Source organism: Manis javanica, chromosome 6, assembly GCF_040802235.1.
Source record: "Manis javanica isolate MJ-LG chromosome 6, MJ_LKY, whole genome shotgun sequence".
Classification (NCBI taxonomy): Eukaryota; Metazoa; Chordata; class Mammalia; order Pholidota; family Manidae; genus Manis; species Manis javanica.
The window spans coordinates 36,386,001-36,401,946 of NC_133161.1; the positions used below are offsets into that span (position 1 = coordinate 36,386,001).

At 35.5% G+C, this 15,946-nt stretch overlaps 1 protein-coding gene across 3 annotated transcripts in view; it reads left to right on the forward strand.

Moving 5' to 3' along the window:
• The window catches only part of DOCK4 (dedicator of cytokinesis 4), a 401,868-nt gene that overhangs the window by 304,943 nt on the left and 80,979 nt on the right, over positions 1 to 15,946 (forward strand). For all 3 annotated transcript variants that reach the window (XM_037027398.2, XM_037027395.2, XM_037027396.2), the window contains exons 24-26: positions 1,143 to 1,270; positions 2,164 to 2,298; positions 12,205 to 12,303. In XM_037027398.2, the coding sequence (XP_036883293.1) occupies positions 1,143 to 1,270; positions 2,164 to 2,298; positions 12,205 to 12,303 (362 nt within the window). The remainder of the gene's footprint in view (positions 1 to 1,142; positions 1,271 to 2,163; positions 2,299 to 12,204; positions 12,304 to 15,946) is intronic.

The following is a 15,946-nucleotide window of genomic DNA, read 5'->3' on the forward strand; positions in this document are numbered from 1 at the left end:
GTGAAATAAGCCAGGCAGAGAAAGACAAGTGCCAAATGTTTTCCCTCATTTGTGGAGTATAACAATGAACCAAAACTGAAGGAACAAAGTAGCAGCAGACTCACAGACTCCAAGAAGGGACTAGTGGTTACCAAAGTGGAAGGGTGTGGGAGGGCGGGTCGGGAGGGAGGGAGATGGGGATTGGGGGATATTATGTTTAGTACAAGTGGTGTGGGGGGTCACGGGGAAAACAGTGTAGCACCGAGAAGGCAAACAGTGAATCTGTGGCATCTTACTGCACTGATGGACAGTGACTGCATTGGGATATGGGTGGGGACTTGATAATATGGATAAATGTAGTAACGACATTGCTTTTTCACGTGAAACCTTCATAAGAGTGTATATCAGTAATAACTTAATAAAAATTTTAAAAAATAAAATAATTTGACAAAAAAACTGACATGTGAATATTTGCAGAAAGTAAATGGTAGTTTAAGAGATTCTTCATGTGAATGTCATCTAAGATCCAGAGAGAGGACAGAGAAAATAGAGAGAAGGAATTAATTCTGTAAATATTTGAAGTCAAGTTCCCAGAGCTGAAGGACACGAGTTTATATAGATTTAATCATCCAAATCAAGACACATGATAATGAAATTTTGAATTACCAGGAATAATATCCTGAAAGCTTTCAGAGAAAGAAAAACAAAAATAAAGCAATCTGTTCATGTACACAGGTTGGAAATCAGAATGACAGCAAACAAAGTGTTAATTTAGTCAGAAATTATGATCTCTTTTTTGAGGCTAGGGAAGAGAGAAGGGGGTAAAAAACTAAATTCTTATCTACCATAGTAGAAGTCAGTAGGTGAATCGATCTCAATGAAAAATCAAGAAATAGCAAGAGAAACATGCCATTTAGAAATTGGAAGTAAGACAAACAATTTTTTAAAAAACCTACTTCAGTGAAAGAGTTAAAGGCCTCTCAAGTGCAGGAATCATGAGTTGGGAAAAGGTACTACTGTTTTTCAATGTTAACCTTGCAGAACTAGTACCTTTTGAACTACATGTGCTAATAATTTCATAATTAAAATTAAAGAGTGGGTGAAATCTGTGTGAGGTTTGTGTGGGACTCTACAGGTGTGGCAGTAATGGTGCTTCTCTCCAGACTCCAGGTACATTCTCCTGCCTGTCGTGTTACACCACCTCCATGTGCACTTGCAAGAACAGAAGGACCTCATCATGTGCGCACGTATCCTTAGCAACGTATTTTGTCTCATCAAGAAAAATAGCTCAGTAAGTAAATACAGGTCCAGTATGTAGTTCACATTAAATGTCTACTGGAAATAAATTTTAAGTCTTCAAAGAAACCACACTAAAGAGTAACCCTCTGAGCCTCTTACTTTTATTTCCAGCTGGGTTGGACTTTTTGCATTTCCTCTGGGGGATTTTTTTTTTTTTTTTACCCTTGTGCAATTGCTGAAACCCCAAATAACCTGGGTTTCCTACACTTGTATTTCAAGAAAGAACCGAATACCCAGTGAGAAAAAATTAGAAATCTCAAAGCCTCCCACATGTGTCTTTAATCTTGATATAATGAATGCTGTGTGGCAAGAATAAATTACTGCTTGCAAAGTGAAGTCTTTTGGGGGCCATTTGGGAATGGCTGCATAATGCTCAGAGAGAGCTTGGCCCTGGCCCTTGAGCTTAGTCCTGTGGGGATCACTGTGGAAGCAGAGGAAAGCCTCCGGAGGCTGGGGGTATCTTGTACTTGAACCATTACTAAGCCCCAGCAGTCATCAGTAAATCATTACATAAGCCTTTGGGAATTCTTGTTGATGAACCTGACTTTTGATGCTGTACATTCTGTAAGTTTTCTTTGCAGAGGCAGTCTTCTTGGTAGGGAGCATTTATACAGAGTTTTGCCTTGTGCAGGTAAAGTAAGAACCAAAATCCACTACATAACAGTCAGTGCAAAGAAATTTGGGTTTTCTTAACAAGTCCCAGGAGTTCAGATAGTATTAATTTTGCTTCAGGAAAGCAGTGAAGTCCAAGTCTGTCGAGCTCTCAAGTTCTCTGACTCTTGGAGTCTGTATTTGGAAATGTGCTTCCCCCTTTTCTGTTAGAGAGATTAATAGACCCATTAAGCCACAATTTCCCGAACACATTATTATTTTTTTTCTCTTAAGGAAAAATCTGTGTTGGAGGAAATAGATGTGATAGTGGCCAGCCTGCTGGACATCCTGCTGAGAACCATATTGGAGATCACCAGTCGCCCTCAGCCATCCGGCTCCACAATGCGGCTCCAGTTCCAAGATGTCACTGTAAGATCATAAAGCAAATGGCACACAGACCACAGCACAGTTGTGCTTGTTAAGGCTTCAGTCACCTTGAGGGTGGGAATTCTGGCCTTAGGAGAATGATCTGTGTGCATTTCAAAATACATGAAGTTACCTTCCTTTTACCAGGGAACAAGATAAGAACCATGTTTGTTGAAAGATCTTGTGTTAAGATTTTTTTTTATTTCATAAAGGTAAATTTGATATTAGCTTTTACTTTGTCCAATTTAACCTGTGATTCTACATCCCTAGTCACCTTGGTAACTTTTCATCCATTCGATTGCTTGAGCAAGAGAGAATAGAGAAATAGAGCAATAGGAGTCAGGCGTCCTGATTTCTAATTCTGGATATTTTACTACAGTTAGTTGGTATCCTAATTTGGGTGGGGAGGGGCAGGGGCAGAAGAGGAAGGGTTCAGTTTCTTCAGCTATGAAATGAGAAAGTTTGACTTGGTAATTTCTAAGGTGCCTTCAAGCTCCACTATTTTATGAGTCTCATATAACATAATTTATATAAAGTACTAAGAAATAATATACCAGATAGTTTATTTTTGTGGTAATAAAAACAAAGTAATATTGCATGTGCCTTTTCATATTTACATGTGTGTGTATAGAGGTACATGTGTGGATGGGTGGATGGATGGATAGATTTCTTTTTAAAACACATTCAACTGACCAAAAGTTTAAGTCTGATTAAGAATATTCTTCTGTATCATTTGCAGAAATGGAGTAGATGCTATAGTTTTCACTTACAGATTATGTGCAAAAAATGTTAGCCTGTTGCCATTCATTTTACAAATAGTGCACAATAGAACCCCTGTCTTAAGAATGTTTGCCTAGCTCCTAATGAAAATAATTTTTGTTTTTACTTAGAAAAAAATGTCTACCCTGGCTCTCCTTCCAAGCTTGACTGTTTAAGGATGGCCATCTTGTGTTCAATTTTATTTTCTCTGCATTATTTTTTTTTTCTCTTAAGGAAAAATCTGTGTTGGAGGAAATAGATGTGATAATGGCTAGCTGAGATTTACCTGCAGGGAAACCAAGCTCTGGGTTTGGGAAATGCAGTTAAACTCTTAACAAACCAAGGTTAAAGATAGTATGAAAAAGCTTCTTAACATATGTAATAGTTACACTGCTTCATTTAAAGAAGAAAAGAGCAAGCAATTAATTTCTCATAGTCTTATGGAAACGCATATGTAAAAGGTACCTACCTCATAGGGTTGACTTTCTGTGTTCAGTACACTACTTGGTCCATAGTAAATGCTCAAAACCTGTTATTATTTAATACCACTGGAGTTCATTATGATTTTGGGTTTTTTGTTTTGAATATTTTTGTTTTGTTTTTTTTCTAGACTACTTTAATTAAACTTTTTATTTCATGACAATTATAGAATCACATGCAGTTATAGCAAATAATAAAGTAATATTGCATGTGCCTTTTCACCAGGTTTTGCTAATAGTAACCCTTACAGAACTATAATACTATATCACAACTGGGATATTGACACTAACACAATCAAGATACAGAATATTTCCATCACCCCAAGGATCACTCATCTTGCACTTTTATAGCCAAACCCACTTCCCTTCCATCTCCACCTCTTCCTGCTCAACACTGGCAACCACAAATCTGTTCTCCATTTCTATAATTTTGTCATTTCGAGAGTGTTGTATAAATGGAGTCATACAGTATACCATATAACCTTTATGATTGGCTTTTTTTACACTGCATAATTCTTTAGAGATGCACCCAGGTTATTGTGTGTATATATTTTGTTTCTTTTTATTGCTCAGTAGGTTCTGTGGTATGGATGTACTAAAGTATGTTTAACCACCTGGATTGTTTCTGGATTTGGGCTCTTAGAAACAAAGCTTACATTTGTATGTAAGTTTTTATGTAACTTTAAGTCTTCATTTCTCTAGGGTAAATTCCCAGGAGTATTGTTGCTGGATTGTATGGGAGTTGCACATTTTTCCAAGAAACTGCCAAACTCTTTTCCATAGTAGTTGTGTTGTTTTACATTCTCATATACACAATGTATGAATGATTCAGTTTCTCAGTACTCTCATTAGCATTTGGGGTTGTCACTTTTTTTGAGGGGGAGGGGAACATTCTGGTAGATAGGTAATGATATCTTATTGTGGTTTTAATTTGTTTTTCCCTAATAGCTAATAATGCTGAACATCTTTCCACATACTTATTTGCCACATATGTATCCTCATCAGTAAATGTCTCATGTCTTTTTTCCATTTTCTAATTGGATTGTTTCCTACTGTTGAGTTGTCAGAGTTCTTTATATGTTCTAGATACTAGTCCTTTATTGAACATGTGGTTTACAAATATTTTCTCCCACTCGATAGCTTTTTTCTTCATCCTCTAACAGGGTCTTTTGTAGAGTAAAATTTTTAATGTCGATTAAGTCCAGTTGATCGGTTTTCCCTTTTATGGGTAATGATTCTGATGTCAAATCTAAGAACTCTTTTTGTCCAGCCCTGTATCCTGAAGTTTATCCCCTAGTATTTTTTCCTAAAAGTATTTAAGTTTTATATTTTACATTTCAGTCCATGAAACATTTTGAATTAATTTTTGTGTAAAGCTGTGTCAGATAATTCTAACATCTCTTCAGTCTCAGTGTTGACATCTCTTGTCTTTTTTCTTTCAACTTGAGGTCTCCCTGACTCTTGGTATGATGAATGATTTTCAGTTGAAATCTGAACATTTTTGTATTATAAGACTCAAGATCTTATTTAAACTTTCTGTTACAGCTGGCTTTATGTGGCACTACTTTTCAGGGAAAGAGGGAGGTTGTCAGCTCATCACAGCCATTATTACCTTCTACTGAAGTATAAGTGCAGGTTCCCCACATTGTCTCGCTAGCACTGACCAGTGGGCATGAAAGTACCTGCTCCCTTTTTGGCTTCCTCTGACACTGCTCTGCAGAGATGTGCAGGTGCCTGACACAGCCTTGTGAGGGGCTGGGAGTCTAAGCACCCCACCCGGCCTTTACAGGTGAGGCTGGAGTTTTGAGGTGTTCAGCTGGAGTAGAGCAGTTATTGCTAAAAGTTTTGCCATGCTAAGCTTCCCTTCCCTGGTCCCTTGGCCACGAGAGTAGGCTTTTGTTGGCAGTTTTTGTTTGCAGTTGGTGTTTCAGGGTGACCAACTTCTTCAGCTCCAGGTGTGGGATATCTGAGGCAAAAAGAAAAGCCAGAGAACTCAGCACCATGCCCTTCCTCGGGTCCCAAGGTCATTAGCCAGGCTGCTTTCTTTACCTTTCAGACCCTTCTTTAACTTGTTACATATATATAAGATTGAGGTTTTTAGTGCTGTGCTTAGTAGGAGGAAAAGGTAAAAGTATATCTACTCTGTCTTCCCCAAAGCAAAGCAAGTCTCCTTCATTATGGTTTTTATGGCAACGTTTTAATTGCTTCCTGGCAATACAGTTCTGACATAGTTCTGAAATTATGATGGTCCAGCAAGCAAAATCATAGCAAATACTGGATATGGTTACAGACTCCCTGGAGTCAAAAGCTCTGACACTCTTTCAAACTGCTTTTTATCCATAGACAGGGGTGTCACTGACAAATCCCTCTGGGATACGTGTGGCCTTTAGGCCTTCACAATGTGATAATCAGTGCAAAATAAGAGACGTGAAGAAGGCCATGAATCAGGTTTGTGGATAGAGGTGAGATCATCCAGTGTTTCAAATTTTATAAAATCATACAAAGAAAACCTTTCCCCTCCATAACTCTGTTGTACCCCTTGCTATGTGAAAAACCAATTTCACAAGGCATGTGGGGTGAAATTTGCTAGGAAACACTCAAATTATTTGGCAGTTTTGATTTTATGCTTTAAGACATTTTTTTGAGAGTACTCAGGTAGATCTGGTTTTAACCCTACTCTGCCTCTTCATTAACTCATGCACTGTCTAATATCTCTAAACTTCTGTTTCTTTGTCTTTAAAACAGAAAATAATTGTACCTCTCTTAAAGATAGTATAATGATTTCATCAAATTTGTAAAAAGTATTTTAAACAATATCAATACGTTTTATCTAGTTATTAGTTTTAATAAATAATTTAGTTATTATTAGTTAATAACAACTAAATTTTATTTAGTTATTTAAGTAATTAGCCAGTTATTGTGGAAGTAACAACAGTCACATTAATATTATTGCAGAAGTAATAATTATATTGTTGTGATAACTACGTCTATGGTGAGAAGATGCTCTGGTCATTAAGTCAGTTCTTGTTGGGCACTGAAGAATGTCTAATTTCTTCATCATTTTCTCACAGAGAACAGGCTCTCTGGACAGGGAGTCTTCACATGGTAGTCCCACATTGAGCACTTTTCAGTCTTTACAGAAAAAGTGCCCACAATGAGTGGACATGCTGTGGATAAAAACAGTACCCCAGCGTGTGGTATGAAGTGTCCCAGTTCCCCGTAAATACCATGGCTCTGATGCTGCCTCCCAGTAATACCAATAGGAGAATTGGCTTCTGCTGTATCATTAATTGCAGATAACAGTAGCCTTATTTTTACTTCTTAAAAGGTTTGTACTTTTTGTTCTTCTACTACCAATTGTTCTTTAAACTTTAAAATGCTCTAACTAGGGGAAAAAAACAGCACTATTGTGATCAGTTCCTTTCAAAATTTAATTGTACGTGGAAGCAGATGAAATTTTAAAGCAGCATATATGGCCATTTGCTCACACCTTCAACTAACTGGACTCCAGAGTTCCTTATAATTTATAAGTGCTTCTTTGCACATAATCCTGATAAGCACCATTTATAGTGCAGATTGACTCAGCTCAGCATAGACAATGTCTAAAAAAGATACTCTGGAATGCTTATCTGAAGTTTTTATGCACTATGGGTTTATGTTTAGGGGAAGGAAGGGGTGTGGGAGAATTGTGCATATGTATAATAGAAGGCTTCATGAAGACTGTGTTGTAGCCATCTAATACCTTCTTCACAATTATTGACAGAAATGACTGTTATATTTAATATATACATAAAATGGATACAAGCCACTGAAGCATATAATGTTTTAAAGGCAATTTGTATGTAAAAAATACTCATACTAAAACCAAGTGAATCGTGGCCAACAGTGGCTTTTAATTCTTTTTAACAAATTGTAAGTCTAGGTTTTTTATATAGATACTTAAGATACCTTAAAAACAAAGGAAAGCACATTGTGAATGAAAAATATGTTAGTAAAATATTGAACTTCTAGGCCTCTTCACTGGTTAAATGTACTTTGAGTTCCTAAGTAGGGTAAGTGAATAAATCAAATGACACTGAAGAATAGATGTTGAGACTGACAACATATAAATGTGCCAGAGACTAGATATCAGGATAGGTTGTTTGCAATGGATCTAAATCAGATACGACATAATATAAATACTTAATAACCTAGACTCAAAATAGTGTTCTTGTGTATACATTGATTGTAGACTTAATGAAAGTCTTTATTTTTTAATAATTTTTCTTCCTATTACTAAAATTATTACAAATATCTATAATTATTCTACTTCAAGGTATATAATATACAGAGGATAGTATGTTGAAATAAATGTTTTAGGAATATTAGTCTGTTAGCTGTATTAGAGTTAGTGCAGGATGTAGGAAAACTAAGGAATGAAAAATTGAATGGGTTTCTACCAACTAGATTTGCATTTTTAAGTCAAAACATAATAAAGATGTTAAAAAGACAGATTCTTATGTACCAATTTCTACTTGAAATATAATCCCAAAACTCCAGTATATTTCTTCTATAAAGTCAAGTAAGTCTGAGCGGTGGGAAGAAGAGCCAGAGATACCTGGGTTCACATCCCAGCTTCATCATTTTCTAATTGTGGAACCTGCGATAAATACCTTAAACTTAAGAGATCTTACTGTAAAGTTAAATTAATAGTGTCTACCCAACAAGGCTTTTAGTAAGGAATAATTTGATAATACAATAAAAATATAATAACTTATGCATAGTACCATTGTATAAATGATAACGTAGTCATAATATCTTTTTGTTTTATTAAGGTGAAATTGATAAACAAAAAGTTGCACATGTTCAAAGTATACAATTTGACAAATTTTGACATCTGTATATACCTACTAACCATCGTGACAATCAAGATAATTAACATGTCCATCACTGTCAGAAATTTCCTTGTGTCCCTCTCCATGCCCTCCACCATACTACCTCATAGAGAATGGAATCATAGAGTGTATAGTTACTATTGTTGGGTTTTTTTGTGGGGAAGGCATTCTGACTTTCCCTCAATATAATCATTTCAGTTTCTTCAGTGATGTTGTGTGTATCAATAGCTCATTCCTTTTTAATGCTGAATAACATTCCATTATATGTATATACTACAATTCATTAATTCATTCACCTGCTATTGGACATTTGGGTTGTTCCTGATTTGGGCTATTCCGTCCTATTTACCTGTTTTTCTGCTTTGACATCAATAACATAGTAGCCTGATTACTATAGCTTTATAATAAGTCTTGAAGAGAGGTAGTGTAATTCCTTCAATTTTGTTCTCTCTTCAGTTGTTTTGATTATTTCAGGACCTTTACATTTCCATATGCATTTAAAATCAGCTGGTCACTTTCTACCTCACTAAAAAGCCTGCTGTGATATTGATTGGGATTGCATAGAATCTATAAATCAATTTGGGGAGAATTAACATCTTAACAATATTCAATTTCCCAATCCATGAATGTAGTGTATCTCCATTTATTTATGTCTTTGATTGTTCTCATCAATGTTTTGTAATTTTCAGTGTACAGATCTTATATCTCTTTTGTCTATATGTGTCACCAAGAATTTTGTATTTCAATGGTATTATAAACTACATTATTTTAAATATGAATTTCTGATGTTCATTTCTAGTGTGTAGAAGTAAAATTGATTTTTATGTATTGACCTTTTATTCTGGGACATTGGTTAACTATCTTAAGCAGTCCTCATAGCTCATTATAGATTCCATGGTATTTTCTATGTACACAAATACATGATTAAAGATAGCTTTTTAAAAAATTCCTTTCCAATATGTATTTCTTTATTGCTTGGTTTTGCTTCATTGCACTGGCTAGAACCTTCGGTATAATATTGAATAGAAGTGGTGAACTATTTAAGCTTTGGGATGTCTGAAAAGTCTTTATTTTTGTTTTTGTTTTTGAAAGATATTTTCACTGGGTAACAAATTCCTGGTTGATAGTTGTTTTCTTTCAATACTCTGTAAAGATGTTGCTCCACTATCTTCTAGCTTATATTGTTTCCAGTGAGAAACCTCTCATCCTTATCTTTGTTCTTCTGTATCCAATGTGTTTTTTTCCTTGATTGTTGTTAAGATTTTTCTCTTTAACTCTGGTTAAATACACACAACATCACTGAAGAAACTGAAATGATTATATTGAGGGAAAGTCAGAATGCCTTCCCCACAAAAAAACACAACAATAGTAACTATACACTCTATGATTCCATTCTCTATGAGGTAGTATGGTGGAGGGCATAGAGAGGGACACAAGGAAATTTCTGAGAGTGATGGACATGTTAATTATCTTGACATTATAAGAAATTTTATTATGATGTGCATTGGTGTATTTTTTTTCTGTGTTTCTTGTGCTTATGGCTTATTGAAATTCTTTGATACATAGATTTATAGTTTCCAATCAATCAAATTTTTCCCCCTTATTTCTTCAGTTACTTTTTTGTCTCTCCTATTCTTTGGGGTCTTCAATTATAAATATATATTCTACTACTTGAAGTTGCCTACCATTCACTGGATGCTTTTTTTTTTCAGTTTTTTTTCTCTCTGTGTTTTATTTTGGAGAATTTCTATTACCCTGTCTTCTCTCTCTGTGTTTTATTTTGGAGAATTTCTATTACGCTGTCTTAAAACTCAATAGCTTTTTCTTCTGCAGTGTCTAATCTGCTCTTAGTCCTGCAGTGACTTTTCATCTCATATAGTCTTTATCTCTAGGAGTTCAAATTGGGTCTTTTTTATATCTTTCATGTCTCTAATTTAAATGTTCAGTATTTCCTCTAACTTCCTAAATATATAGAACATAATAATAATAATATCTATTTTAATGACCTTGACTGCTAATTGTAATATCTGTGTTTATTTCTGGTGATTGGGCTTTTTTTTTCCATCCTCATTTGCATCATCATTTTTTCATGCATCTTTGTATCCCTGACAATTTTTTGAGTGCCAGATATTGTGACTTTTATCTTTTTGGAAACTGGATATATTTTTTTTAATTCCTAAAGATATCTTTGAGGTTTGCCCTGAAATGAAATTAGATTTCTCGAAAACTGATTGTTTCGGGTCTTGTTTTTGAGTTTTCTTAAGTGGGATTAGAGCAGCATTTATTCTAGGAGTAACTTTTCCCTGCTACTAAGGAAATATCATTTTTAGTTCTCTGATTCCCTGTTAATTTCAGGGCTTTTCCAGCTTGGTGGGTGCGAAAACAAACTATTCCCAGTCCTGTGTGAGCACCAGGTACTGTTCTCTAAGCCCTTTTGGGTAATTATTTTACTAGCCTTGGGTTCTCACTCACATGCAGTAAAATATTAATAATTGTGCCCTTAAATTTTCCACTTCTGTGTTAAGCATCAGAGGTCCCTTTGTTCATTAACAAAGTATTATTGTGCTGAGAGGATATTTCTGCTAGCCCATACTGGTTAGTTTCTTAAATATTTTCCCTAATAAGTGTGCAGGATGATTGTCATACCTGTGTGTTACAAATGATTATCCATGTGCAAAGAGTCAGCCTACATCTCTGGTTATCCTGACATGGCCATTCATTAAGTGGCCTCCTGAGGCCTCTCTTGGCAGCTGGTAGAAATACATTTGACTGTCCTGACTTATCTGCCTCTATGAGAAAATCCACTTTGAAGGCTTTTAGTCTCTAACTTTACATGTGAAGCTATAGTCTCTATGTAATCTCAAAAAAACCAATTCCCAGTTAAATTTCATTTCTGTAAATTTACACTCAGTTACCACTGATTGTTTCAATTGTTGTATTTGTATTGTTTTAAACATTATTGTTATAATTATAAGTAGATAAATTCTTTGCTGGGCAAAAATAGTTGCACTGAAGGCAGATATTTTAAATTAGAAGTACATTGGAAATGCAAGTGATAGCGATTTCATATGTATTGAAAGAATGCCACATTCTTACTAATTTTTAAGAAGTGGACTTTTTTTAGGTGTCAACCACATAGCACCCAAGCACATAAGGATCACTATTAAACTATTTAAAAGGAGATGAGAGCCAACATTACACAGTGCATGGCTTTCTCTACATCCTTTGAGTAAGCAGATGGGCATTCTGATAAGGTGGAGGAAATCATGTGAACTCAAAAGTGGAGCATGAAGTTACAGGAAGAGCTTTGGAGTCAGGAAGACCTAGAGATAACCCCAGCTCTGCCACTTTCTAGTGGTATGCCATTGGGCTAGTCTAATAACCCACTGAACCTACATTTCACCTTCTTTAAATAATCATTATACCCCCTACTACATAATGTTGATATGAGGCTCAAATGATATAATGAATATAATGAATGAAGGTATAGTAAGTGTTCAATAAATGAACATCATTGCTCTACCTCCTTTAAATGTATAAAGTTAGTTCCCTAACTTCCACCAAAATTAAAAATCCACTGTAAATTTTTAAATGTGTGTATACCAAGTAAGTGGTAATCATCTCAGGGAGAAATTTCAACTGGAATTATGGTTATTTAGATTAAAAAGACTTCACAGGATAAGTTTGTATCATAGTGAGTTTTTTTAGGTGTTCTGTTTGAGTGTAGTTCCAAGTAATTTACTGCTGTTGTTTTATGTCCTTACTAAAGAAATATGCTTATTTGTTTTTTTAATTAGGGGGAGTTTGTTGCTTGTCTCCTATCTCTATTACGACAAATGACAGATAGACATTATCAACAACTTCTTGATAGTTTCAGTACAAAGGAAGAACTAAGGGTAAGTGACATTTAAAAAATTTTCCTTTAATATATCTTTTTAGCTTCTCTTGTTCTTACTCATCATTGTTCAGATAATTGTTTAACAGTTGCCTTACCTGTTTCTATTAAATTCTAAGCTGTTTTTTCTAAGGTTCTTACATCTTTATCCTGGCTTTTTAATCTTTCTTCTATTCAAGCAAAGCAATGAACTCTTACTTTGGACAAGGACATAGGATTTAAAACAGTTGTCATCAAAGTCCAATAAACTAGAAACAGAATAACAGAACTAATGAAATGAAAGAAAATAGACTAACTCTAGTTAAGTTGACTTAGAAATATTGCCTTAATAGAAGATAAGGAAGAACATATAAATATGTTAACTGATTTCATCCCTCTCAAACCAAAATGGAAAGCTGTGGCTACAACATTCTGACTAAGGAAGCATAGTTATATTTGACATTCTCTATTAGCTATAGTCTAATCAATATGCTGTGCTAGTCTGACAGGCTGACATTAAATAGAAAATATTAATGCCAGGTTTATAAAAATCCAAACTTTGCTGAGATTTAGGGAACTTTAATGCTTCCTCCATGGTGCTCACTAGAATCTTTGAAGTTGATTGTCCTCAATTAGAGGGATAACCCATCATCTGTCCTTATTTACTTTTATTTCTCTTCCATCTCCTCAGTTTTCCAGACAACCTCAAATGTAAACCATTTTAATGAAAGAGTCACTTAAATGCTAGAGGATAAAGAATCACAGACAGTGGGAATAACCAGGCTACAGCATTGGCCTGACTGGAAGCCTTCTCAGGACCTCAGGGGAAGATCTGTAGATTTTTAAAATAAAGATAGTTGATAATGGTGACTTATCTTTGACTTCTAACTGCGTGGATAATGTTGAACGACCTCAGAAGAACTTCTCTGTGACTTTGGAGCATTGACAAGCTGAGTCATATGAAACAAAGAATAGGTTTGGGCAGTTGTAACCTATGTACTCAATTGTAACCTAAGTCGCTTGATTGGCATATGCCCAAGCCTGAAAATATATTTTTCATGCCTCTATTCAATTTTGAGTTTAGAATTAAACATGGATAAACTTACCCACTCTACAGAAAAAAATCTGTGTTTTAAAAGGAAGATAATTGTGGAGTTTTCAACTTTCATCAGAAGTTGAATGTTTAACATCGTTGATGAACTCTTTAAGTTTTACTTTGAAAGTCTATGACTTCATGTTTCAAAATTTCATATAGGAAAAGGCTGCCCGTTTTTATAAAGTCTGGGAGTAACAAGAACAGCAGAAAAGCAAAAATTGAAAAAACATGATTAATTTAATCTAGGTATTGAGTTTTACATTTTAATATTCACATTAACAATAATAAAGCTAATGGAAGTAATGAATGAAGTGTTTTATGTGGCCTTTTGTTTTCAGTCGACACACACCTTATCAAAGGACATGTATTTCCCTCTTCAAAATTAATTAGTCCTTCAGGCCAGGAAAAGTATTTAATGATATTAAATACTACATGTGTCCTTCAGGAAATGTAGAGTGAGCAATTACAGCATGCCAAATACTACCAGTGTTATGTAGCCAGGAACAAAATGTCGAATCCTGTAGTGAGAGGAATCAGAGAGGTAATGGGCATTGATGCTGTGAGTGGCGAAGGCCCAGGGAAAGCACATGGTGCTTGGAGCATCTAGGAGTCGCTGCTAACCCAGACTTAAAGCAACAAGAAAACTCCCCAAGGAAGGTCTTAGCTGGAAGCACAGAGGTGAGGAGTGTGCTGGATCTATCAGATCTCTCAACTAAAATGTCACCTGAAAATGCTAACTGAAAAAGCACACACCCCACCCCACCCTTGTAACAGTTCTTGGAATATTTTTAGTTTATTTGTTAACATGTGTCCCCAACTCATAGCCACTGGGTTATATGCTATGCCTAAGGCTTTGGCTGGTTCACTGCTGTATCCTCAGATCCCAGAACCTGCCTACCGCATTGTAGGCATTGAAGAAACATGTTGATTGTTTGATATAATATAGAGTGTGAGGAAGAGAGTTGTAAGCCATTGGGCTCTCTGACTGTGTATAGACTTTAGTTTGAGGACATTTGGAAATTACAGAAGGTTTTAAAAGGGAGAGATGTGATTACCTTTGAGATGTGATCACATTTAAGAACCTGTCTGGTTGCAGTATTGAAATGGATTAGCCAAGGTCAAGACAGCAGGCAGAACCCTGTAAAGGACCTGATGTAATAGTCTAAGCAAGAGAAGACTTGCCGGAGTTAGAGGCGAACATGATGGTCAATTCTAGAGACATTTAGGAAGATGAATTGACAGGACCTGCTGACTGATTATATTTTTAAAAGGTGAAGGAGAGAGAAGAGTTGAAGATAACTCCCAGGTTCTTTGAAACATGGCTGGATGTCAGTGCCATTCACCACATGGGGAGTCATTCAGGTCAGGTGGTACTGGATTATATGGATAAACTGATTATAAAATCCAAATTTTTAGAATACTTTGGGATTTGCGTATTGTGGTAAAGGAAGTGAGGGCCCCAACAGCAAACATTTATATAAAAATTACTGCATGCAGAGCACTGTTGTAAGAGATTGATCAGTATTAATTCATTTAATCCTCAAAAGAAACCCATGAGGTAGGCACTGTTATTATTTTATTACCAATGTCAATTGTTTGATTAAGGACATCACAACATTAATTTATAATTGTGATGTGTATATAACGGAACAGTTAGGGAATACCTCCTCACCCCCACTGCCATGTGCCAGAAGCAATGCCATACATTTTCCTTCATTTTACTGACCTCCCCGTGTTCGTCTCAGTGCACCTCACCGGCCTGCAGTGAAGAGTGATGCTGTTATCCCCAAGTAACTGGCAGGGCCAGGAATTCTATTACCAGCATTCTATTAGCATCTGAGTTCTCTGCTCAGGCAGCTAAACTCAGATTTTTCCTAAACCTTAATAACTTCCCTGAATGAAAATCTTTGCTATCAAATTGCCTACAATTTCACTGATCAACTCTTTAAAAGTAGTAAGGTGGTGGTTCTAGTCATAAAGTATGGATAAAAGGCCAAATTAGTAGATAATAAGTTATTTGGAGTTTTTGTGTCTACATTTAGGTTAGATATGGAACATAATAGGGAACTCTCCATAAGAAAAGGTATAACATAATAGAGGAATATTTAATGGAAAATTTTAATTGACAGGGGGATTAGATACTAAAAATACCATATAATCCTGCTTGTTTAAAGTACTATCAGAGTATATGTCCCACTCTCTTCCACACACATTTATTCTAATCCCCAGAGGTAACTACTGTTAACACAAAGGGTTGTGTCCTCATAGACTACTTTCTGTGATAGACACACACCTTCAGTTTTTCTAAATGGAATCATATTATTCATATTAGTTGTACTTTTTTATACAATAATATGTCATAGATATTATAGAGTCTACTACATCAGTCATTCCTCTGAATCACAATATATGGGTGCTAAATGATTTAATCATTCCCATTTTTAATGGGCATCCAGGATGTTTCTGATTTTTGCCATTAGGAAGGATCCTGCAGTGAACATCTTGATATATATGTCTCTACAGACCTGCACCTTTATGGCTATTGCATGAATTTCCGAAAGCAGAACTG